Genomic DNA, 26,051 nt, shown 5'->3' with positions numbered 1-26,051 from the left:
TCAAACAGTTTCTCTGGAATTTCACTTTTTAAGTTTTTTAAATAATATTGAAAACTCCTCTTACCTTGGTTATGCTAGCCCAGTGGGAAGAATGATTTACTTGCCCTCTTGGGGCAGATGTTGGCTGGCAGATTAATTAAATGACCATCTTTGGAAGTGACTTAAGTGGAAAATGTTTGTTTTTTTATGTTGGAACGAAGATAATCTGTTTACAGTTTGCTTGTGGTCAGAAGGAAATATGGGATTTTTTTAAAAAATAGATGGATGTATCTTGGCAAGATGTGTACATGAAAATTTCCTATCATTCCTGGAGCAATTAAAGATAGAGAGAGCTCAGACTTTGATAGAATTATTTTAAAATTTTTAAACTGTATGTAAATACAGTTATTTCAAAGGGCATCTGCATAATAACTTTACCAATAACTGTGGAGCTTGTAGCTTGTTAGTAATAATGAGGTGTACTGAACAGAGTATAGGACTGGAAACCAGGAAATTGAATTTTTTTTCATCTCTGTCACTGACCTACTATTTAGCCTTCAGAAAGTCACTTAAAGTATTGTTTTACTTTCAAAATTGACTAAGGAATGCTAGATATTTTAATTATTACTGGGCACACTAAGGCATGACTTGAAAAGATACTGGGGAAGAGAAGGCAGGCACTGATCCATTACAAAAAGTTGTGAATCACTATTGTTCTAGAGGTATATGTTGATTTTTCCTTAGCACCAGCAATACCTAAATTCTGGATCGTGAATGGGCACTTTCTAATTCAGCTTCTCATCAATCCCATTTTTAAAAAAATCTTTGTAATTTTTAAATAATAATAATTTCTTCTCCTGAAAACTGGCTGGTCTGTGGCAATAACTGCAGGAGATACCATTAAGTGTTCCAGACTGTAGCCATACTCTGAATTCTTGATCTCATTGTGAATCCCAACAAAAGGTCGATGATTTCTTCTTGGAATCTCATCCAACAGGGAATCCATTTATGTGCAGACCTCAGGAATAGTTCATATCCATAAAGAGACTGACTGTCCAGATGTTACATTCTCTTCCTGGGGAAAGCAGTTTCTTGGCTTTGTTGCTTGCCTTGAGATTATATCCTTGGCCTGCTTCTGGGTTCAGATCCATCAGATGTTCCTTCTGTGCATCATATCCAGCAAAGAATAGAGCATGGCCCAAGTGATATGTAGTCCCTTGCATATATAACTTTTTGTAACCATTCCACAGATGATTTTCTCTCATATGGTGATCCCGCAACTCAACCCTGGTTAAGAGAACTTGCATGTCTGATGTCCATTTAACTGTTCTAACTACACTTGTGAGTCTGTCTGGTTAGAAGATGCATGTGGAGATGGTAGGATGGCTCCAGGGAAATGGCCATATAAAAGTGATAAAGCTCTATTGAAAAGTTCTAGACTTAAGAGCTATATGAAGGACATTTCTACTGCTACTTACATTTATGATGTGTGGAACAGGTCCTAGCAGGAAACCAGTTCTAGTCTAGTCTGACAGTTGAGCAGCAGTTGTCTACGTGAATGTGAAGGGATTCCACTCACTGCAGGAGTCCCTATTGTGGCTAGGTCTGACAATTAGCTCTCGCCCTGTCTGGCACCCCATTCTGCTGGGTGCTTGATCTGTGGCCCCTCTCTCTTTGGGACACTCCGTCTTTGTGACTTGACCCTTGGGCCAGGTAACTATACAGTCCCCTATCACTGGAAGACTGTTTTCCGGTGTTCCAATTATCCAGGTCCTGTGCCACTTCCCCTCTGGTTGGTAGGGGAACCTGGGTCCACCAGCTATTCTGGGTTCCAGAGCAGGGACCCTATGACTAGCAACCTATTTCTATGATTCTGTATATAGATTCTATCATCCACTGGCTGGCTAATTACTGTCAATCTTTAAATTGGATCATACAGATGAAACCAGGGAATAATTTTTAAATAATAGCTTAGTATTTATAAGTATTCAGATATAAAATAATTTCATAAAGGGAAACATGCATATACCTTTATCAGGAAAAGTTATTACATAAGATTTTCATCTCCAATTTAAAGCTCAAATACAAATTTTTTTGAAATTACAAAATCATTTGAAACAGTGAATCAGCTGCAAATAGTCTGCTGTCTGTCTAGATTTCAAAGAGAGATTTGGACAAATCCTCTTCAGTAGGAGGCATGCTAGATCTCATTCAGTACAAGAGTATCCATAACATGGACTTTGATAGGCAGCATATTTCTGCTCTCTAATTCTTGTAGCTAATGCATCTTTGCCCTCTTCTTGGCAAGGCAGGTTTAGATTTAGCTGGTCTCTCTTGTTTATACCAATCCAACTGTGTACCTCACACTGTCTAAAAGTGATTTTAGTGGTAGCTGACCATCTGTGAAAACTGAGCTAATTCTCCAACCTGTTAAGATTGTTCTGCAATGCTTTGGTGTTGGGAGTCCCAGGTTCAAATCTTTGCTCCACCACAGACTTACTTACTTTGTTATCTTGTTATCTTGCGCAGGTCACTTAGTGTCTCTCTGCCTCAGTTTCCCCTCTCTACAATGGGGATAAAGCACTTCCTTCCTCACAGCAGTGTGAGGATAAATATACATTAAAAGGTTATGAGGTGCTCAAATACCAAGGTAATGGGGACCACAGAAGTACTTTAGATAGATATATAGAAAGATACAGGTTGCCTAAGTGGGCAGCTAAGGATCCCTCCAGTGGCACAGAGGCAACATACCCAGCCTCACAACCTTGCTGCCCTCAGAGAAGATGGCATGCCTACTGTGCTTCAAGAATTCCCAGACCAGTCCCATGATCTTATTCTCCTTAGGCAGCTCTAACTTATGGCAGGGTTCACAGGGGAATAAAGGTAACATACAGCCACTCCCCCGCTCCCCCTCCCCCGAGCATAGTTTGGTTGTGCACCCAGCACAGCTTGGCAGTCCTGAGGTTTAGATTCCTAATGTTTGTTTAAGGAAGAGATAAGACAATTAAAGTAACGTCCCTACCATCTTCATCTACTGGGAGGCGTTTTAAAGCTGGATCCTGCAGCACCTCTGAATACTTTTTATGTAGAGGCGGCTGTTCAAATGTTAAACACTGGACTTCAGGACATTAGCAAAATTATATTTTTACTGACAGTTGCAAAATTCACTTTTTCAAAGATGAACTGAGCTGTACTTGGTAAGTTGATGTCTTACAAACCAATTGCTCTCTGCCATATGGTTGCAGTAATAAAGCTACCCCAGATACAAAATGTTGTAGGCTGAAATTATGTTAATGAGTACATATTGTAAAGTTATAAATTCTGTTCTCTTACCTCACATCTCATTCTCATCATTTGAGCTTACCGCCGATTTTAAAAGAAATAAGGATCTGAGTTCAAATACAGATCAGTGGAGAGGCCTAATAGTCCGTGGCACATTTGTCTATGTCATGGGGTTCACAAACTTTTCAATTTTATGGATGGCATCTTAAAATAGAGTCCTGTTGTCCACCTTCACTCCTATTCACAATTGCATAACATTCCTGTTGCAACTACAGCAATTGTTCACATTGAAGAGTAATGCTAGGAACATATTTATATAATGTTAGCATATTTTAATGCAATTTATCAGCTGGAAAAAAGGAGGTGAGCCAGTACCTTGAGACCAGCTAGCTCAGCAGCAAGTGCTTCCAGGATTCAACTTCGAAGTCTTTAATCTATATCACTGAATCCAATATGGAATTTGGTACTTTTGGTCAGGTCTACTCAAGAAATTTCCAGAGGGTAGGACAACAGGGTTGTTGCAAGTCAGAATTCAAGTGCTTTGGAAAATTCCTTTGGGGAAGTATGTATTTATTCTATCCATATTCTATATCCATTAACACAAAAGGTCACCTTAACCAGCAAGAATATGGAGTTTGGCATTTTCAGATATCAGTAGATAACTGGTCAAAAGATGAATAAAGACAAAACACACTTAACAGAGAATGATGTGAACAGAAAAACTCTTATACTGGATTCTCATCTTCAGGTGAAATCTAGAAGGAAACATTCAAGTAAAGTGTTGTTGCTGTTTACTTTACAGAAAAAGCAAGCACAGTTCTATGAAAACATTGTGAAAGTGATAAGACCTAAACCAGATTATTTTGCTGTTGGATACTATGGCCAAGGATTCCCTACATTTCTACGGGTAAATATTCTTTTTTTTTTTTTCTTTCATGAGTTACAGGTAGATCACTTGGTGTGAACAGATTTTCCTTTCATGCTGGGGAGGATTTGTAAATAGGAATCTTTTTGTAGTTATACGAAACATATGTCAATTTTCTTTTCACTTATGACTTGGCAGAATTGTAGTAAAAGGAGCTATTCTTTACAGCACATCCAGTGTTTTATAAATCGTAAGTTTTGTATATAATTGGAAATGAACATGTATAACCAGTATGTTTTAAATCTAAATGATTGTCTTGCTTTTGACTGTTCCTTTTATACAGAGTGCAAATAATGATGGTCAGAGAGAACAGTTTTTTACTAGTATAATATTAGAAGGTTGTGAAGGGCCGATAAATTTAATAATTTATATTTGTCTGAACTATAGTTACAGTTTAAAATATCTAATAAAAGTATTTTCTAATTGTTTGTGATGTTCTTACATTTTGTCATAGTTCATTTGCAAATTAAAGATATTCTTAACAAAAAATTGGTAGACGATTTAGGAATAGAAAGTAGCTGCATTGTAATTATTGTATTAAAATATAATACTTAGCTAATTGGGGATTACAGCAGGCAGATATTTCCTATTCTAATTGTTAGAATCATAAATTATGAAAATGGTAAGCTCTCACGAGGGCATGCAATCCTTACACCTGGTAAGTGCAGGATTTGTCCTTACCATTTATTTTCTAATGCTTTGTCTATGTAGTTGTAAATGCTAGTTTTGCTTATTCTGTTCTTGTGAGACATCGGCTGATCTGCAATTCTGAAACTTGACTACTTCCCCAGAAAATAATTGGATAAACATTTTATAAAATTCCTGAAAAACAAAACACAGGGAATGGTGAGAATAATAGTAATCTTCAAAACTAGAAAATAGAAGGAACCATAAAGTTGCTGGTAACTTCTTAGAGAGTATTATGTCTGTGATTTACTATTAATCTTGCCACATGTACATTAACATACAACAGAGTGCATATTTCCCATTATGGACAGAGTTATCTGTCAACGATTTAGAGCTGTTAAATACAACTTTGTGGAAATGATTCTACTGGGATCATAAGAGAGGCAGCAAGCTGTCTTGAATATCTGAGTACAATAGCAGTATATTCGCACATTCCTGCATCTCAGGCAGTAATACATTTGCATTCAGGAAATGTGCATAGAATACAACACACAATTTTCCAGTTGAAGCACTGTGTTATCTATATATTCAAAGGGATATAATGGAAAGTAAGAATAGAGAGTTAACCTAGGTTTACTAATATTGGACTGATCTTTTTCTTCACAATTGAATAATTGTGTTATTGTAGTAACATGTTTATTATGCTTCAAAAATTGTCAAGGGTCAGCGTGTCATATATATATTAGCAATAAAAACTGTAATGTTTGGCTATTAAGTGCATTGCTGACAGAAGGTTCTCAGTACAAGATTTTCCCTGTATTTCAGGGGGGTTTTTTTTGAGTTATATGAATGATTCACTTTTAATGTATCTATCTTCATATTTCTGTTCTCAAATAGAGATAAATATTTTTCAGCTCTTGTCAATTTCAAGGAGCAGCATTGCAGAACCAAACTTAATTGACTATTATAGAAATTATTATCATTATGCTCCACAAATCATTGTTTTTCTATTAGGTTGTTAATAACTTTTTTACAAGTCTTACTTCTGAGATGAATAATAAGATTAAAACATTTTCAGATTAGATTGTTACTTTCATATCAAAATTCATTTTAATGTGTCTTGAATGCTTTAGTATTATAAACTTATGTGCTTCCTATTATACAACATATTTATCTTTAGAATTAAGCATATTTGTTGAATGCATAACTCAGATTTATGTTAACGGTTTATCAGACCGTTAGGCATCTCATGAGCCGTGCGTAATGACGGCCCACCCCACAGGTCCTCAGCACGCATTCATTACATGGGTCCCAGGTACCCAGGGCCCCAACGAGCAGAGCATCGATGTGCACCTCGTAGCCCTTAGTCCGCAGGGTGTCAGCCAGGGGGGAGTATTTTTCGAGCTTGCGGGCTCGGGCTTCACGGAAGGCCGGGGACCTGTTCTCGAATGGAATCGTGACGTCGACTAGGATGATCTTTCTTCCAGCCTCGTCCATGATGACAATGTCTGGGCGCAGTGGGCTGTTGGTGCTGGGGACGGCGCAGTTGACAGTGACCTCTCCCAGGCGCGGATCGATGGCCTTCACTGGGCGGTCCTGGACGGCGTTGTGGCGCAGCTGCCAGGCTCTGGCATGGGGCTTGCAGCAGCATAGGACGTGGGGCAGGGTTTCGGTGACGTACCCGCACTTCCTGCAGCATTTGTCCCGGTTCCCGTGGTGGATGGCACCGTTGAGGGGGACGCAATTCAGCCGGGCGCGGTGTATGAACCACCAGTCGGCGAACCGGGTGAAGCTGCCCGTGGGGAGGAAGTGGTTGCTGGAGTCCCACTTGCTGGTTACTTCGAAGGCCTTGCCCTGGTCCGTTTTTTTCTTCAGGGTGTCCACGTAGAGCGCATGGACGGCGGCCTTCAGGGATCTCTCCAGCATGCCTCTGGCTCCGGGGGTGATGATGATGTTGTCCTCCGTTCTAATCCACGGTATCAGGACTCCCAGCTCCTGCCGTTCCTCGCTCCATTCCCAGCGGCAGCCCAGTCGCTTCCCCAGCCAGCGCGTGGCATTGCGGGCGTGGCACCACAGTGAGGCGAGATCGCCCCTGTCCTGGGCAAAGAGGCCGTCCAGGGAGCCTTTCAGGAAGGTAGCCACATCTCGGTCAGAGGGAGGTCTGCCGATTCGTTTCTTGGTGGCGGCCTGCAGGGCGGTCGTTGCAACGTTCTTCACCTTGGTGTCCGGGCACGTCAGGAGGTGGAAGGCGTGCGTGACGACTGCGATGTCACAGAGGTCTCCCACAGTGGACGCCGGCACCACCGTGCCTGTGCTTGATGTATACGAGCTCGTTGCTGGCTCTCCGGGGCAGGGACAGCCATTTCTTGACCAGCTGCCGGATGGTGTTGTCCGCCTTGTTGAGGGGCACCTTTGCCACGGCGGATCCTCTCAGGACGAAGGCGATGCGGGGGATCAGGAAGGTGTTGAGGGCGTTGATCTTCTGCCACGGCGCCAGCAGGGATGTGTCGATCTTGGCGGTGTCCTGCAGGATCTCCCGGATGGTGTCCTCGGGGGTCTGCCGGACGCGGAAGCCTGTCGGCGTGCCGAGGTGCTGGTACGCCTGCCCCTCCGCCAGGGGAACGGCGGACTCGCCCTGGATGAGGAACTCCGTCATCAGTACCGAGTCCCTCTTGCTCCCGTCAACATGGAGGGATGCGCACTTCTTGGCATTGAAGCAGAGTCCCGTCCAGTCCGCAGCTCTCCCGATGGTGTCAAGCATGACCTGGAGCCTCTCGGGGTCGTCCGCGATCAGGACCAGGTCATCCGCGTAGGCTAAGACGTTCACCCTCTCACCGTGCCGGTCGAAGCCGTCGGTGCCGTCGGAGATCGCCCGCAGGAGCGGCTCCATGGCGAGGTTGAAGACGATGGGGCTGAGGGGGCAACCCTGCTTCACACCACTGTGGATCGGTATCTCAGCGGTCTCCCCTTCTACCGAGTGGATGGTGGTGTTGCAGCCCTCATATAGTTCCCGGATCAGGTGGAGAAAGATCTCCGGCATCCCAAACTCCTGTAGTGTGTCGAAGATGTGGTGGCGGGGGATGGACCCGAAGGCGTTGGCCAGGTCGAGCCACGCTACCGCACACTGCTTCCACATTCTCCTGGTCGTCTGGATGATGGTCTGTCATTCAGTGACACACAGCAATAAGTAGAAATGACCTAGCATTAAAATAATTATATAGAAGCTATTCTTTTCAGATAACTGTAAAATAGTAATAGAAACCTGTTGAGAGAACTAAAATGAAATCCACAGTATCTCAATCTTTTTAGAAAAGCTAAATTAGATATATCGTCTTTGGATGGTATATGAAGTGCTGTGCATTAGAGTTGAGATATTATGTGATAAGATGTCATTTTATAACTACAGACTATATGGAACTGTCCTGCTAGATACTCCTCTGATACTCCTTGAATACTCATTTAATCAGAATTGTTTTTGTAAATGTGTAGACATAATAGCTAAATTCTGCTCTGATACTCCATGCAAACACCATTAACTTCAGAGGATGATTTGTGGGTGCAATGGAGAGGATTATTTGGGCCAATATTTTTTCAGATATTCAGGAAGGAGGCTTATGCACTTAAAGTTAAGAGGTGCTCAAGAGCTATCCTGAATTGAGGCCTTAATTATTTGCCATAGGCCCTTATTTAAACACACTAAAGTTCAATTAACTTCAATAGGATTTAAGCCTGTGCTTGAAGTTCAATATGCGCTTAATGGCTTTACTGAATATGGATTAATTTAAGCTTTATGGATTAATTAATGCTTCAGCGTTGTGCTAAATTTTGACCATAATACCTGTAATTTGTTGTGTGTCATTCTGCTGTAAACTAGATGTTTTATATTTCTACCACTAGTTAGTAGCATCCAGATACACTTTCAGAGGACTAGGATATTATTTTATTGTGAATTTACTGTGAATATTACTATATGAATTTCACTTTAATTTGTTTCCAGAACAAAGTGTTCATTTACCGTGGGAAGGAATATGAACGTCGTGAAGACTTTGAAGCAAGGTTATTAACCCAATTTCCAAATGCCGAAAAAATGAAGACAACATCTCCACCAGGCGATGATATTAAAAACTCCCCTGGTCAGTGTATCCTTGGAAATTGCTACATGCATATGCTCATGTAATCTAATCAGACTGAGAATGTGTTATTGTTGCTAAAATTGCACAGTAGTTCACTGCACTTTTTATGTTTTTATTGATATATTACTGTTTTTATGCCAATTTTCAAGAGACATTTCTCAGTTGAACCATCTCTCCTGCATAATTTAAACTCTGTCTCTTTTCAATTCTTAACCTGTCAATTCAGATATTCAGTGTTTTACTGTAAAACCAAAACTTGATTTACCACCCAAATTTCACAAGCCAGTATCAGAGCAAATTGTAAGGTGAGTTTTCTGTTTTTTCTACCTTCTTACCAATCTGACTGAATGGCCTGCAGACAACACTTAAATTAACATAAACCCTTGTAAACTGTAATTATTCTTCTTTGTTGTTATAGTGTGTGTTTAATTTTAAAAATAAGTTTCTATAAGCAACCACTGAAGATAACACAGACACAACGCTTGAGGAGGTGAGCCCAAGCTCATATCCCAGTGGGGTTCTGATCCATAACTGGGACTGTTAGGCAGTACCACAAACCAAAATATAAATAATAATAAAAGTGACAGTAGAACTTTAGAGTTATGAACACCTCGGGAATGGAGGTTGTTCGTAATTCTGAAATGTTCGTAACTCTGAACAAAATGCTGTGGTTCTTTTAAAAGTTTACAACTGAACATTGACTTAATACAGGTTTGAAGCTTTACTGTACCGAAGAAAAATGCTGCTTTCCCTTTATTTTTTAGTAGTTTATGTTTAACACAGTACTGTACCGTATTTCGTTTTGTTTGGGGGTTTTTTTTGTCTCTGGTGCTTCCTGATTGCGTATTTCTGGTTCCAAATGAGGTTTGGTTGACTGGTCAGTTCATAACTCTGAGGTTCTACTGCAGTTACTTCACTTCTTTGGGCTGACTCCACGCCTAAGTAGAGGACTGTGTTAGTTGCACATCACAGTACAGTGAATGATATGATACTGTAGCCAAGCAAGAACCAAGCAACCATTATATTCGCAGACATGACAAGAGCTGAAAGGAGAAAAGTAAAGTATGAATTTTAAACAATATCATGCTGAATTTTCCATTTTACCTGGTTACTTATAGCTTAATGGCTACTGCAGCAAATGGTCAGACCACTTCCTCATGGCCCCAGCATCCTCTTTGCCCTTGCCTCAGGGCCTCAGCCTGCAAACCCCAGCAGCCAGCCAGGAGCTGTCTGTCGCTCCCTCGGTTCCTGCGTGCAGCACTGCTCTGTCCTTGGTGCTGGCAATTCTTTCAGCCCTCCAGAGACGCAGTCCTTCCTCCCTGGGCTCCCAGCAAAGAACTGAACTCTGCCCTGCAACTCCCTTTTTATATGGGCCTGTATGGCCCTTATTGGCTGCCCCCTTCAGCCCTTGCTGTCCCCAGTGCAGTCTCCCTAGGGCTCCTTTTAACCCCTTTTCTGCCAGTGAGGGGCAGGCACCCCATCACACCCCTAACCGCCTCTTTTTGTCCTATGACTGCAGAAGTGTTAACAGGCCACTCTACCTTGAATGGTCTCTTACAATATGTGCTAACTTCTTATAATAAACAGTCTGTTCCACCTTGTATTTTGTTGTGATGCTGGGAGTTCCTTTCCCAGACCTGAAGAAGAGCTCTGTGTGGCTCAAAACCTTGTCTCTCTCACCAGCAGAGATGTTGGTCCAATACAAGATAAGAACATTATGTATCTTATCTTGTATTGGAGCAACGTCTGCTGGTCCAATGACCTCACCTACCTTGTCTTGCTAATATCTTGGGACCGACACGGCTACAATTACACTGCATCCATACATGCCTGCAGGCTCAAAGCCTTGGGGCAAACTGTGACTCTTCTTCCTTATTAACAGAGAGGTTCAGCAGTATTTTATTTAAATGATCTAACGACTAAACATGTTGTTAATACAAAATGTTTGCAGTTATGCGATCTGTTTGGTTTTTTTAATTCAGTTTCTATAGGGTGAATGAGGTCCAACGATTTGAGTATTCACGGCCTGTCCGAAAAGGAGAGAAAAACCCAGATAATGAATTTGCGGTAATTTTTTTTCTCTTTTGTGAATGCAGGATAACTGTTATGTTTTGGTTTGTTGGTGGTTGGTTGATGTTTGTAACTGCAATAAAATGGGACTGAATTTATTATGAGTGCAATGAAAACTACATGTATCATGAATTTTGTTTTATAGCACTAAGAAAAATGAACAAAGCTGTTTTAGTCTGTTGAACACTTGACCACTTTGCAGGAGAAATACAAAACTGTCAGGCCTTAAAATATAACCATTCTTCACTGAAAGCTGTCTTACCTTAAGAATCTCAGCCAGGCATCCTTTAAAATCAGTCTTCGCTACAGCAATACATATTTTACAAAGCCATATGGTTCACCATATGGTCAATAAAGCTCTCTCTCTCTTATCCCAGCCTGTGACCACAAAGTTGGTTACAACAAGCCACAAAATCAAGTGCTTTCCCCTTCCCTTCCCACCCTATTCATGGTATAGGAGGAGGAATAATACTAACAGTACTTTGTACTTATGTATAATTTTTCAATTGTAAATCTCAATTTTCTTTAAAATAATAGACTCCTTGTGCCTTTGAATGTAGCTCAGTGGTTTGAGCATTGGCCTGCTAAACCCAGGGTTGTGAGTTCAGTCCTTGAGGGGGCCATTTAGGGATTTGGGGATTTAGTTGGGGATTGGTCCTGCTTTGAGCAGGGGGTTGGACTAGATGACCTCCTGGGGTCCCTTACAACCCTTTTATATTCTATGATACTAGCTGAATAGACTGGAATTGGTTTACTAGAGCAGAGAACTGTGAACAGCTTCCCCAGTTTCATTGTCCATTTCACCATTTGCTCCGAACACAGAGCTGCAATCTTATGTCTCCATACAAGCTAGCCAATTCTAATCTGCTGTGCTTCGAGGGGCTGGTGTGTTGCGGAACTCCAGATTGTCGTTGCAGGCAGAGGATACTCACTCAGGGTTTCCCCCTACCCGGCCAGCCTAACCTGATTCACTTGACAAGGCCTGTGCCACAGCTGTCTGTTCTGCTACTCACAGTAAACTTGGCTGCTAATCAAAGTGATCCCAGATGAGATGGAAGAAAATGTTCCCATCATCAGTGGATGATGCTGGTGCAAAAGCCAACAAGGATGTTTTGGTGATATAAAGTGCTACAATATACAATGCATCTTGATTTTCAATTAAAAAAATTAAAGTAACTAAAACACTTAGGAGCTTAGGGCTGGATTTTTAAAGGCACTTAGGCACCTAATGTGATTTTCAAAAGCACCTATGTGCTTAACTCTAGGCATCTGGTTGTTTTTGAAAATCCCACTAGGCACCTGAATACCTTTAAAAATCTGGCCCTTATGTCCTATTGACTTTCAATGGGGCTTACGCTCCTAAGTGAGCTAATAAAAAGACAACCATGCGAGTATATTCCCCATTTAAAATGGGGAGGCAGGGCCAGATAAAACAAAATTAGGTCAAGAAACATTTTCATCATGACTTTAACATTTACAGACATGAGAGAGCAATAATTAAAACAATAATTTCTTTTTAAATTGAAGACAAAGAAGTTTTAAGATTAGGCTGCTTCTCCTTGCACTTAAACTCACTGAGATATTTGATGAAAAATACAGTCTGTAAAGCACTTTTTAAGGCACTAATGTGAGAACCTTAAAGGTTACACCTGGGAAACTTGTTTTCAGCTATATTTAAAATTGTCCAGTCAGAGAATGGAGTGGAGGATTTCTGTAGACAGATAAATTTGTTCCTGAAGTCTGTCATCCCACTTTGTTTAATGTGCTTTTCACATGCAAGACAGATTAGTTGGAAAATGACAGTTCAACAGAAGCAGGTGGAGCTTTTACATAATGTTACCCTTTAGTTAAAAGACCAATGTTTGACTGTTAAATAGCACATTAGCTAGCATATTGAGACCAGTCTCGCCACAGACATAGCCCTGAAATACACATACAGATTCCATTTGAAATTTATTTTTTTTAGCTTTGTAATTTCTATTCTGCTGCCGTTCTTCTTTCTGATAATGAATTTGTAGATCTCTGGTTAGGATAAAAGCTATCAATCTGCTACCATGCTATTTCTAACCTTTTTTATATTATATTTGCAGAATATGTGGATTGAGAGAACCATCTATGTGACAGCCTATAAATTACCAGGGATTTTAAGATGGTTTGAAGTCAAATCAGTTTTCATGGTAAGGACAAATCAGGATGAATTTACTGAGACTACTTAGAACTTTTTTTTTCCAGTTACTGAATATATGCAATGTATATAACTCTGCTTAACCTCAAAGTCTAATCAATGGAACCATATGTAACCTACCAAAGGAATGGGGACTTACCTACCAACTTTTCTCATCAGGAATACTGTTGTTTATTGACTAAGGTGAATGCTCAGATAGCAAAAGTAGTATTCTTCCATCACTGGTACAAAAATATGAATGGTGAATCGTATAAACCTCTAGGCCCGGATTCAGCAAGATTTTTCAGCACTTCTTACCTTTAAGCATAGGAGTATCCACCTTAAAATCAATGGGATTACTCGTTCATTGTTGTATAAGTAGACTTGGAAGGATTCGATTTTTATCATTAAGTGTCAATTTCACCGTAAATACACAAATCAGCAAAAAAGGATTTCCAGTTTTAATAATAAAAAAATACAGATAGGCAAAGTAAGAAAAGGATACTTGAGATCTCACTGAGTTTGATTTATGAATATTTATTTTGTACATTTTGACGTGAAGCTGACAATTTGTGTTTTAGCAGTTATAAACCTTTAACTTTTTGATTCTCAACATCTATTGTTGTTAAATATTGTCTGACCTCCCTATCATTTCCCACAACTGAAAATTTAAATAAAAATTGAAAAATGCTTCAAACAAATGATGTTGCACAATTATGAAAATGTTAACTGATAAGAATTTTAAAAATACTTAAAAATAAATATAATATTATCTGTCAAAACTATTTAAAAAAAATTCTGCTAAGGGCCCTAATTTGTAAAGACCACAAAAGTATTGCTTTTTAAAAGTAGGAATTGGATAATTTAACTGTAATTTATCTAAGGGAAGATAAAGTAAATTAAATTACTTGTGCTGACTAAATTTCTTTTGTAAATATCATTAGTGATTAAATGTTGTTTGAGTTCTCTGTTTTTTAAAGTTAGCTAAAATATGCCCTAAAAACTTCACCAAGAATTTTAACAAATGTGTACCTCCTTTTTCTAGTGCATAACTAAAACTGTTTACATAAAATATATCCATAAAATATCTTACATACTAAATTAGCTGTAATTTTTAAGTTGCAATGAAAACATTGTTACTTACTGGAGTTTTTAAATCTTCCTTGTGAGGCTTTTTTTTTTTTTTAAAGGGAAAGAAGAATTCGCATATGGGTAATTAAAAGCATTATATTGCTCCATTGAGATTCGGTTGGACAGTTGTATTTAGATGAACAAAAGTAATGTAGAAAATGACTATGGTATCTATAATAACAGAATATGAATGTGATGTTTGACAGTATTAGGCAACTGAATAAAACATTTTGAATTTTTTTTTGTATTTTTATGTTTTCAACTTAATCCTGATAGAGATGATAGCATTTACCTTCTCTGTTGCAAGAATTGTTTTCTGTAAAACCTAACATATCTGATGAAAATTCCTTCACCTTCTGAGTTAAGAACACAGTCTGGCAGGCCACTTCATCCACTTTGTACATGTGCACTTTTAATGCTGTGCACCTGATAGAAATGTGCATGAATCTGTCTAATGGAGCTCTTTCTATAAGCCTTTTGTAAGCAAGGATTATATTAATCACAGTTGAAAAAAGGAAACAGAAGCAAAAGTAACTTAATGTTGGAGGAGAGCAAAGGATGACTTTTGACCAACTATGTAAGATCTATTTACTACAAAAGCAGTTATTAGCTGCATAAACATTCGTATCAGGTAAAACTCTAGCAGCATAATTGCAAATCTTGCACCTCTGTAACACAACATTTTAATTCCTGATATAAATACTCTGGGTACATTACAGAACACAATGAATGAAATTCCTTTGAATATTTTATAAGTTGTTGATAGAACTAGAAAACTCCATTTTAAATAAAGGGTTGATGCCACATCAAATCATTGACTAGAGGGGATTAAATAATTTAATAGATAATTTAATTTATTTTTTCTTTTTGTAAATAACTAATAGCAGCTTATGATTTCCTTTAATTTGTTGTTTGAAATTATTTTCTTCACTTTTACTAATACTTCTTGGTCTGTAGATTGTTTGCAAGCAGGTTGTTGTGAGTATTTGGATATTTTAAATTTGAACTCTGAAATTTTAATTGGACTCACAGATCATATACTGGTGTTTCTCTGTAATGAATGGATGAGCATAACTTCTAAAATCAGGTTTCTGGTTTGAATACACAGTTTTACAAGTTTGATATTAATTTTAAAAGTTTGTGTGCACAAACTTAGTTACAGACAGAGTAATTTGTCATGAAATCTTGAATTCTAAAATAATGCTCAAAACACACTTTAAAAAATTATAATTAAAACAGACTTGATTTAATCAGATAGCAGGTGTAAGAGTGACAACTAAAGAAATTTGATTATAAGTGGCTCTCAGAAGCATGTTAAGCAACTGATAGCTAGCTAGAAGTGCTTCATTTATGCAGAGTTTATGTAAATTAGAGTGTAATCAGCTACACACTTGCATTTTCCTAACAGGCCCCAATTAACCCCCCACACATGCCTTTTCCATTCCTACCACAACATTTTTTGGATAAATAGGCTAGAACTTTAACACTCTTTAATTAATTCACTTAGGGTATTCAGAGCACTTGCTGGTGGTCTGTAGAGAGCTTGCTCTCCTCATAGAGAGTGTTAAATCACATTAATATGTATTTTAGCTATATTTTAAATATTTTCCAGATATTACTTTTAGACATAACCAACTGTTGTAGTTGCCAAAAGGATGTTATCTGATCACAAATGGTGGAAGGTGATCCGTATGATTTCAATGGGAGGGAGCTGCATACAATGCAATCTCTCTATTAAGAACCAATGCACCTTACTAAAGAGTTTGAGGACCCCTACTTTAAACAATGAAATAACTTTAGACCATGGAATAGAATCATAGAACTGGAAGGGACCTCGAGAGGTCATCTAGTCCAATCCCCTGCACTCATGGCAGGACTAAGTATTATCTAGACCATCCCTGACAGGTGTTTGTCCAAACTGCTTTTAAAAATCGCTAATGATGGAGATTCTACAACCTCCCTAGGCAATTTATTCCAGTGCTTAACCACTCTGACAGGAAGTTTTTCCTAATGTCCAACCTAAACCGCCCTTGCTGCAATTTAAGCCCATTGCTTCTTGTCCTATCTTCAGAAGTTAAGAAGAACAATTTTTCTTCCTCCTTCTTGTAACAACTTTTTATGAACTTGAAAACATATCATGTCCCCTCTCAGTCTTCTCTTTTCCAGACTAAACAAACCCAGTTTTTTCAATCTTCCCTCATAGGTCATGTTTTCTAGACCTTCAATCATTTTTGTTGCTCTTCTCTGGACTTCTCCAGTTTGTCCACATCTTTCCTGAAATGTGGCACACAGAACTGGACACAATACCCCAGTTGAGGCCTAATCAGTGTGGAGTAGAACGGAAGAATTACTTCTCGTGTCTTGCTTACAATACTCCTGCTAATACATCTATAGTGAAGCAACGACTCACTGGTGCGGTGCCTCCTGGTGGTCATCCAGGGAATTAGCTTTTCCAGCCGTGGAGTACTCTCTGCCAGCCGGTATCCCCACAGAAATCCCAGAATGATGATTGCTTTTTTTGCAACAGTGTTACACTGTTGACTCATATTTAGCTTGTGATCCACTATGATGCCCAGATCCCTTTCTGCAGTACTCCTTCCTAGGCAGTCATTTCTCATTTTGTATGAGAAGAAAACATTTTTTTTTTGTTTAATTATCCAAAATAGAATGAAGACAGTGATACCTGCTGGGCAAATATGATGGCCTTTTTTTATAACATATTTAATACAACTTCCTGAGAGGCTACCAAAATTGTTACTGCAAAAGTACCTTCTCCCTTTTTAACATGTGACTTTCTGAAGAGCATATAATCAGATTCCATCAGACAATCCAGTCCAAGATTCTGGCTTTGCTGTTACCATAATGGTAATTGGATCACTTTTGTCTGCCCACTAAGACCTGCATGTCCATAAGTCTTCATAGAATAATTTTCCTCAGTATCTCACTAGAAGCTCACTTGGGCTCTGTCAAAGTAATTCCAATGTTTTAGACTTGCTTGATCTTTCTGAGAGCCTTGGCCTATACAGTAATTATGCTATAAGAGTGAAAAATAGTAAACCTTTTATCTGTTTATATCATATCAGTTACCGCAGTATTGACACTATATATCTTGCCTAGTAGAAACGGCACCTTCCTGCAGCTATTGACTAAAATTCCTCTTTCACTCTAAAATCTATTAGTTATCATTGGGATGGTTTTGTGGGGAGCAAACTATTCAAGTGTGGCCTGTTACTTGACTACTGGACCAGTAATTAAAACTTATTTTTGTGCTGTTCTTTCAGGTTGAAATCAGTCCACTGGAAAATGCAATAGAAACTATGCAGTTAACAAATGATAAGATCAATAATATGGTTCAACAACATTTGAGTGATGCAGACCTACCTATTAACCCCCTTTCTATGCTACTTAATGGCATTGTGGATCCTGCAGTCATGGGAGGATTCACAAACTATGAAAAGGTATGTTCAAAATTAGCTTTGTTTGGTCATGGAATCTAATCAAGTGTGTGTGGTGTGTACGGGTGCATGAGTGTAAACATGCATTATAGGTCAGTTTTGGAATTTTCCACGTCTCGAGTATATTATAAATGAGTGATATTTATAAAGGAATTCTGTGAGTTGAAGAAAGAGAAACAACTATAAGGATTGTTAACAGTGAGGGTTATTAACCATTGGACCAATTTCCCAAGAGGTGTAGATTCCATCATTTGAAATCTTTAAATGAAGATTTGATAACTTTATAAAATTTATGCTTGTAGTTCAACTGAAATTTATTGGAGCTGATGCAGGTATTACTGGGTGAAATTCTGTGGCCTGTGTTATACAACTGGTCATACTAGATCAGGGGTCCCCAACGCGGTGCCCGTGGGTGCCATGGCTCCCACCGGGGCGTCTAAGTGTGCCCGCATACTGGCCGGCGGATGAGCATCCGCCGAAATGCCGCCGAGAAGCAGCAGCATCCAGATGCGTCGCCGCCTATTGACGTTGCCACTTGTCGGCGGCATTTCAGCAGATGCTCGTCCACTGCCATGGTCCTCCGTGACTCGTCGTCTGGCACCTGCCAGACGAAAGAGGTTGGGGACCACTGTACTAGATGATCAAGTAGTCTCTTCCTGCCTTAACATCTATGAATTAAAGGTAATTGGGATTAATTTAGTGACAGTGCATTATTATATATTAGTTAATATACAGTCCATCCCAAAGATATTTGAATGACTTCAGCTGCTTATCACAGACCTAGTCTGATAAATATGTACACATGAAAGCTTAGTATAAAAATGGTGAAAATGTAAAAACTATGTTAGTGCCTATTCAAACTGCTGTACGTAGGCAATAAGTTTTTGTAAGATAACTAACTGGGACATGTGGTTTGCACTTAGGGTGACCAGACAGCAAGTGTGAAAAATCGGGACGGGGGCGGAGGGGTAATAGGCGCCTACATAAGACAAAGCCCCAAATATTGGGACTGTCCCTATAAAATCTGGTCACCCTATTTGCACTCTTTGAACTGTTATCGGAAGAACTCTTCCAGCCTCCAATATCCCTGGCCTAGTTTACTACATAGGACACTTAAACCACTGGACACGGATATATAGTATTGCGGAAAGTAAATCATGTTGTTGTGCTCCAACATGTCTTGTAGGCTTCAAAATTTAACTAATCTTCCTAGTGACCCTCAAAATTGCACTTGGGCACAATACCCATAATTGTAGATGAGGAGGACTAAGTAGAAACCTTCAGCAGTACTTCTTGCTTGACCAGAGGGTTCAGTGTTGAGCAACATATGATAATATTCCTCTCCCTGCACCAAAAGGATGGATATCATGATCTCTTGCACTCTTAAATTGTCTTCCATTGCTTTTAATTTTGAATTTGTAGGCATGTTATTATTGATATTTTGTAGCAAAATCTTTTGGTTTGATTCATTTTCCTTTGCTATAACATTCTAGATAGTGAATGTTCAATCATTTTCTGAAATAACTGGTACTTTTCTGTTTTCATTAGGCTTTTTTTACTGAAAAATACATGCATGAGCATCCAGAAGATCACGAAAAGATAGAAAAACTAAAGGACCTCATAGCATGGCAGGTAAACTGTCTAATTCAAATCATGCCTGGGTCAAGTGGCATACAAAGGCAGCCTGCTGTCACTTGTGACAAAATTCAGGCATCAAACCATTCACCCTAGTGTATACATTTCCGTGGTATTTAGACTGTCTTGGAACATGAACTAAAGTTCATCTTTTCAAATCTGACATAGTTTGTCATTTGATAATCCCATAAGTGACTAACATTATTAACCCATTTTTTTATTACATAGTCTCTCCTGTTACCAGTTTAGAGATACAAATACACTCTCACTTTCAAATGACTCAATATCTTATGATTGTGTTAGCCAATTCTGTTGTAAATTTAGTTGTAATTTTTTCTCATATAGCTCAGTGGTTTGAGCATTGGCCTGCTAAACCCAGGGTTATGAGTTCAATCCTGGAGGGGGCCACTTAAGGATCTGGGGCAAAAATCAGTACTTGGTCCTGCTTGTGAAGGCAGGGAACTGGACTCGATGACCTTTCGGGGTCCCTTCCAGTTCTAGGAGATGATAATATATGGAGATATACCTATTATTTTATTATTATATGCTAAATTAATAAAGAATTACAATAAAAACTAAGTTAAGAGTATTAAGGCCTTACAGTTTAAGAACTCAGAATTTAAATGCCTAGGTTACATGTTCAACCATAAGTCTGTCCCCTTATGCAAATGCTTTATAATGTTGTCTGTTTACATGATCACATATTGTTTCTCCAAATAAGATATATAACTGTTTTTTCCACAACCACAGATGTGCACATGTACTATCTTGTAGTAGTGTATACGGTGTATGACAGATAGTCAATTAAAGTCATGTATACACAAAATGCATAGGAGGCAAGAGTTTCTGCAAAGCCTTTGCCTCATTCCCAGCACACCTTACACACACACACACACACAATAATTGTGTGTGTGTGTAGATATATATATTACAATTACATAATATATGTATTACTATATATACACACACACACAGATGATACATTATATATTATGATATGTATGTATATATGGTGGAACTCTACAATGCCTTTTTTACAATCACTGTTCATAGAAGAAACATACTTTAAATAACTTAAGAGGTGTCACAGATATTTGTAGTGAACCAGAAATAGAACCCAGATCTCCCAAGTCCCGTGCCTTAAACATAGAACCATCCTTCCTCTGTGAAGATCTGCATTTATGTCTTCCAAAGAATACATTTTGGGAAAAACAGGAAACCACATTCTAGCTGTATTGTAAGGCTATGCTCTGATATTTTTTCATTGGCCTCAGAATAATTTTATGATAAAAATCCACAGATGTGACTAGAAATGTTTTTACCCTGAAAAAAGTACATTATAGTGTTTTATATTCAATTCTGTCTTTATTATAAATGGAATAATTTAAATTTCTAGAGGATTCAATTTTAGATGTAGTAGAAACCAAAGATATAATACACAAAAATCCTTGGAAGGCCATAAAACTATTGCAGAACAAACACTAGTTTGGTCTGCAAAAGTTCTATTGATTTTTGTTGTTGTTGTTCCCCTGTAAGGTTTTACAGCAGATTGGATTTTAGGGACTTCAGATTCTAGAGAGGAAAATAATTTATCCCAAGAGAGTAACTTCATGTCAGCACTGTCATTACCCCTAATGACCCTATTAAAAATGAATTGTATTGGTGCTCATGAACACACTTTACCCCAAAAGACAATCATCCTGCTGGCAACACGGATACAAGAATAAACACTGGAAAATGCATTATTTAAAATCTGTAAATTTTGTTTTGTCAACATGTTTAAAAATACACACAGCTTTCTTGTCACTAGTTTAGTTCCAAGTGTGATAGAAGCTAAGCAATTTAAAGACAAGAGATTAATACAAACAAATATTTTTCTGAAACTGTCACCAGTAAGTGATAAAAATCAAAAAGCAAAAGGAATAATTTTGAAACTACCTGATATAAAATTAGAGTGTTTATAATTCCTAAAACATTTCTGAAAACTTTTTCAAATAGAGTAACTTCATAGAAAAGGTGGCAAGTTAAAGAAAACTTTTAAACTGTATTTCACATAAGGAACAAGATGGCTCAGGGGACTGGAGAGAGATACAGTATAGAGCCTTTATCCATTAAATCACTGTTTTGACTTCATCTCCAGCTCAGCAGTTGGTATCTGTTGGCCAATATGAAACACAGTAAGTTGGCAGTCTCAGTCCAATTCCTAATAAATAGGTTTCTGTATCTCAACTGAGCATATTATAGGTGCTCAGAGATTTGATATCTCAATATAGATCATTGTGTTAATAAAACATTATGATATTGAATGTTGCCAATTACCTCCATGACTATTTTGTTTGTATTGTTGCACCCCTTCACCTTCCCTTTGTCTCATTTGTCTTTTGGAAAACAACCTCTTCAGGGTAGGGATAGTGCCTTCTATTTGGAAAGTGAAAAATAAAACGTGTATTTGGAATAGAATGCTTTTTTTATTGTATATTCTTATTTTAAAATATAAGTATTGGCAGTAAGATGATCGTCTTATGCAGTAACTTTGTATGCATGGGCACCACTGGAAACAAGTAATTGGTAATAATCTTTAATTGATACTCTTTAGTTGAAGGGTAATCTTTGTTGAGAGAGAGGCCAAAGATTAAGACCTCATTCCTGGGCACCTTCTAGGCTAGTGGTCTCCAACCTATTTACACACAAGATCACTTTTTGAATTTAAGTGCAACCCAGGATCTACCCCGCCCTTTCCCCGAGGTCCCACCCCCCCTCACTCCATCCCTCCTCCCTCCGTCTCTCGGTCTCCCCACGCTCACTCACATTCACCGGGCTGGGGGTTGGGGTTCGGAGTGTAGGAGGGGGCTCCAGGCTGAGCCTGGGGCAGAGGGTTGGGGTGCAGGAGGGAGTATGGGGTGCTGGCTCTGGGAGGGGGGGGTCAGGGCTGCGGCATGGGGTTGGGGTGTAGGAGGGGGTTCAGGGTACAAGAGGGGTTACGGGGTGCTGGCTCTGGGAGGGGGCTCGGGGTTGGGGTGCGGGCTCCCGCTGGGTGGTATTTACATTGGGTGGCTCCCTGGTGGTGACGCAGCAGGGCTAAGGCAGGCTCCCTGCCTTCCCCAAACCCATGCCACTCCTGGAAGGGGCCAACGCACCCCTGCAGCCCCTGTGGGGGGCAGGGGGCACATGGCTCCATGCGCTGCCTCTCTCTGCAGGCACCTCCCCTGCAGCTCCCATTGGCCGCAGTTCCCTGTTCCCAGCCAATGGGAACTGCGGGGGTGGTGCTTGCAGGCAGGAGCAGTGCACGGAGACCCCTGCCCCCCTCCCCGCTACACCACCAGACTTTTAGTGGCCAGAGATCATGATCAACTGGGAGAGTCTCCAGGACAACCAGTTGATCATGATCTACAGGTTGGTGACCACTTTTCTAGGCTCAAATTTGGCATGCAGATTGGCACTATTCTCTGGAGAGACCCCTACAGAACAAGGTGGAAGTACAGAGAAATGGAGCAATGTGTGGGAAAATTCAGTGTTGCATCCTATGCTTTACTTAAATTGTGGATGAGAACTTCATTTTTCAGTGCTTCCATGTAGTCTGGTGCCTTCTGTTAATGTGTACTTACTACTATACTAAATTAGTACTGTGTAAAATAGTCACAACAAAATTCAAAAACATCCAAACTTCGGGTGTTTGAACATTATTTTAAATTCATGAAAATCCTATGAAATGTCATGGTATTTCTCTCATGGGAAATGATTGTGCTGCTTAACTGCCTATATTCTAGTTTTTAAATTTATTGTATTCATTTTAGGGGTTTATTTTTGTTTAATTTTGTGCTTTTTCACTTCCTAGAAAAATCAGATCCTGTAGTTTTATTTGACAGTATCATTTAGATCTGAAATGGGCTGTTTCATCAGCACATGACAGTAATGAAGTTCATCTCAGTGCAATAGTCACTCAACTTCTAGCCATTATACTTAGAGCACACCAAGACTACCACAGAGCACAAAGAATTATTTCTGTATCCTTGCCATACCAGTGAAAGTGAATTACAGCATACAACATGAAAAGTTAAAAAATAATCCCTTTCATGTAAAATTTTCCATTTCATAGGTGCTCAATTATTTAAAAAAAACAGAATTGGTGTGATTTTACTGGTAGCTTTTTGTTTAAACAAAAACCCAGAACCCCTATCTGTAGTACATCATGGTATTAAGAAGTAATGGCAGCTAGAGCCATGATAAACTTTTTAAGATAGAGGATAAGGAAAAATATATTATGGCATAAATAATATATGGATACATTATGGGGTTTTGTGTGTTTGTTTTTGTTTCTTCCCTCCCACCCTATCTTTAATGTTCAGGTATGCATTTATTTTCTCATTTATTACATTACAATAAGACCACTTATCTAAAGCTCTGGCACCCTTCACAATCTTTTAAAATATGCCAATAAATAAACCGATTATTACTCCAAGGTCAAATAACTTAGCAACAACATAACATTCAATTTATCCCTTCCCCGTTGCCTTACACACACACACACTCCTTATCAAAATTCTACACCACTGCTAACCAGACTTATCTGTCTTCTTTTGGGTGAGGGAGAAAAGATGGTCCTTGCAGCATTAGGATTTGGGGCACTGTAGTAGGTCAGTTTCTCTTGGAAGAGAAATTGAAGACAAAATGTACACAAGTGAAAAGAGGTGGTCAAAACTGCACAAAGCAATTCCACTTTCAGAAACCCAAATTAAAACACCATCAAGTTCTTAACAGCTCTGTCTGCCTTGTTTCCTTGCTCTCAAGCATATCTGGTCTTCTCCTCTGTCTGTGCCCTGAGAATTTTGCTTAGCAAAATGTCATTAAGCTCTGGGTGCATGGTGCTCATGTTCTCAAAACTAACCTGGACTAGTTCAGACAGGCTTGGCCACTAATCTTCCTTGTTCAGCTGCTCTTGAACATCAAGGAACTTCACACAGGTTTGACTATATCCATGGTCCACTGGAGCCTGCTCATCTGCTAGTCTCCGTCATAACTAAAGAGCGTGCTTAACCCATACAGTCTTCTTAATGACCATCCAGTTGCTGTTGCTATAGCCAGTCCTATTGAGGTCCCTTGGGCCAGGCCTCTGTTTAACTTTCTGTGCAGAGCTTCATATCACACATTTATATCAAGAATTCATAATACATTTCATTAACACCTCTGTCATAACAGGGGAGAGTTTAGCCCTATTGAATTCTGCTGCACAGAGCCAGCTAAATTTATGTGCTCAGCTTGACTCTGCAGTCATGGAAACGGATGTAGGTAGGGAAATAGGATGCTGCCCCTCAGGAGTTGCAGCTGATCCTGCTCAGTTCCCAAAGGAAGAAGGAACAAACTCTGTTCTTCCAGGCCCCTGGGGATGGCACCAGGAGGTCCTGCTGAGCTTCCTCAATTTTGTGGGGTTGGGAGCGGATCTCTGAGGTTCTCTCTGGCTGGGGGCAAGTCAGCTGTAAAGAAGCCACATACTCCAAACAGCAATTCGGGCTGGTATCTCCAATTTGGAGATGTCAGCACAAGCGGATGGTTCTGTTGGTGCCAAAGGTCTCTTCCTCTCTCCCTGTCTGCAGAGCTGCTGCAGAGGCACTGTATACAGCCTAATTGTTCTCAGGATTGGTCAAGCTGATGCAGAGCTCTCATTAATGTATCTCATTTATTGTTTTATTTGTACATCTATTTAAAAAAAAAAAAAAGGAGCGCCCATCTCTTCCTTTAGATGCTCCTTGACAATCCTTCAAAACACATCAATGAAATAGACCCTGTTGTAACTCTTCCCCCACCAACATATGCACTGCAAACATCGCCCTGCTGCAAAAATGTATAAATTTTAAGATATGTTGCCCAAGTCTTCCCATTCCTTTATAGCGAGGAAAAACAAATGAGCCAATGCATTCTTTACTTGGCCCTATGGAAACTGAGATTCATATGCTGTAGACAGAAAATTAGGAACAAGACCATCTGAAAGTTTGATTTTTTGCTACTGAGTACAAATTCATATGGATTATAAATAAAAGTGGATAGAGTAGAAATATTGTGGGTTTTTTTGAAGAGTGCCAAGAGAAGCAACAGCTGTGTGCTGTTAAATGGCACAAAATGCATTTTATTCATGGATTCATCTTGATAAGAGTTCTTAAATTTGTTCACATGTAATTTAATTGTGTACTTCTTATCCTCCTTACTAATAAGTCTGCTCATTTAGATTGCTGATCCATCATATTAGAAAAATCTGTTTTTAATCAGTATTACAGTTTAATTATGAATTATTAAGGGGAAATCTCTTAGCTTGATTGCTGCAAAGAATATCTGACTCAGAACCGGAGCACTGTGTAGGTTTGAGCTGATCTGGAAAAGGAAATATTTTTCTTAAACATGAGATAGAACTACTAGCAGATTCTTTTATGTTGCTGTGGGAATGAAAATGTCTCTTAAAACATTTTAAAAGGTCAGGTACACCTCCACACTATGAACTAATTATATAACCTTGTGTTGGCACGGATATTTTGTGACAGCAGCCTTGCAGAAAATTATTATTTTCAGTTATAAAAGAATTAATTTATTCTCCCTCCCCCACCTCAATCTCTACTAAAAATCATTGAAAACCAATTTATGATAAAAAATATTGTCAATTT

General features: G+C 39.2%; 1 protein-coding gene across 2 annotated transcripts in view; it reads left to right on the top strand.

The window, feature by feature from the left end:
- Positions 1–26,051, top strand: part of DOCK1 (dedicator of cytokinesis 1) — a 538,770-nt gene that overhangs the window by 464,059 nt on the left and 48,660 nt on the right. For both annotated transcript variants that reach the window (XM_034776839.1, XM_034776840.1), the window contains exons 40-46: positions 4,064–4,168; positions 8,811–8,952; positions 9,173–9,251; positions 10,929–11,013; positions 13,107–13,193; positions 17,593–17,769; positions 19,315–19,398. In XM_034776839.1, the coding sequence (XP_034632730.1) occupies positions 4,064–4,168; positions 8,811–8,952; positions 9,173–9,251; positions 10,929–11,013; positions 13,107–13,193; positions 17,593–17,769; positions 19,315–19,398 (759 nt within the window). The remainder of the gene's footprint in view (positions 1–4,063; positions 4,169–8,810; positions 8,953–9,172; positions 9,252–10,928; positions 11,014–13,106; positions 13,194–17,592; positions 17,770–19,314; positions 19,399–26,051) is intronic.

This window comes from Trachemys scripta, chromosome 7, assembly GCF_013100865.1.
Source record: "Trachemys scripta elegans isolate TJP31775 chromosome 7, CAS_Tse_1.0, whole genome shotgun sequence".
Classification (NCBI taxonomy): Eukaryota; Metazoa; Chordata; order Testudines; family Emydidae; genus Trachemys; species Trachemys scripta.
Note: the sequence above shows the minus strand (reverse complement) of the source record. Positions and strands in the feature narration are given on the sequence as shown.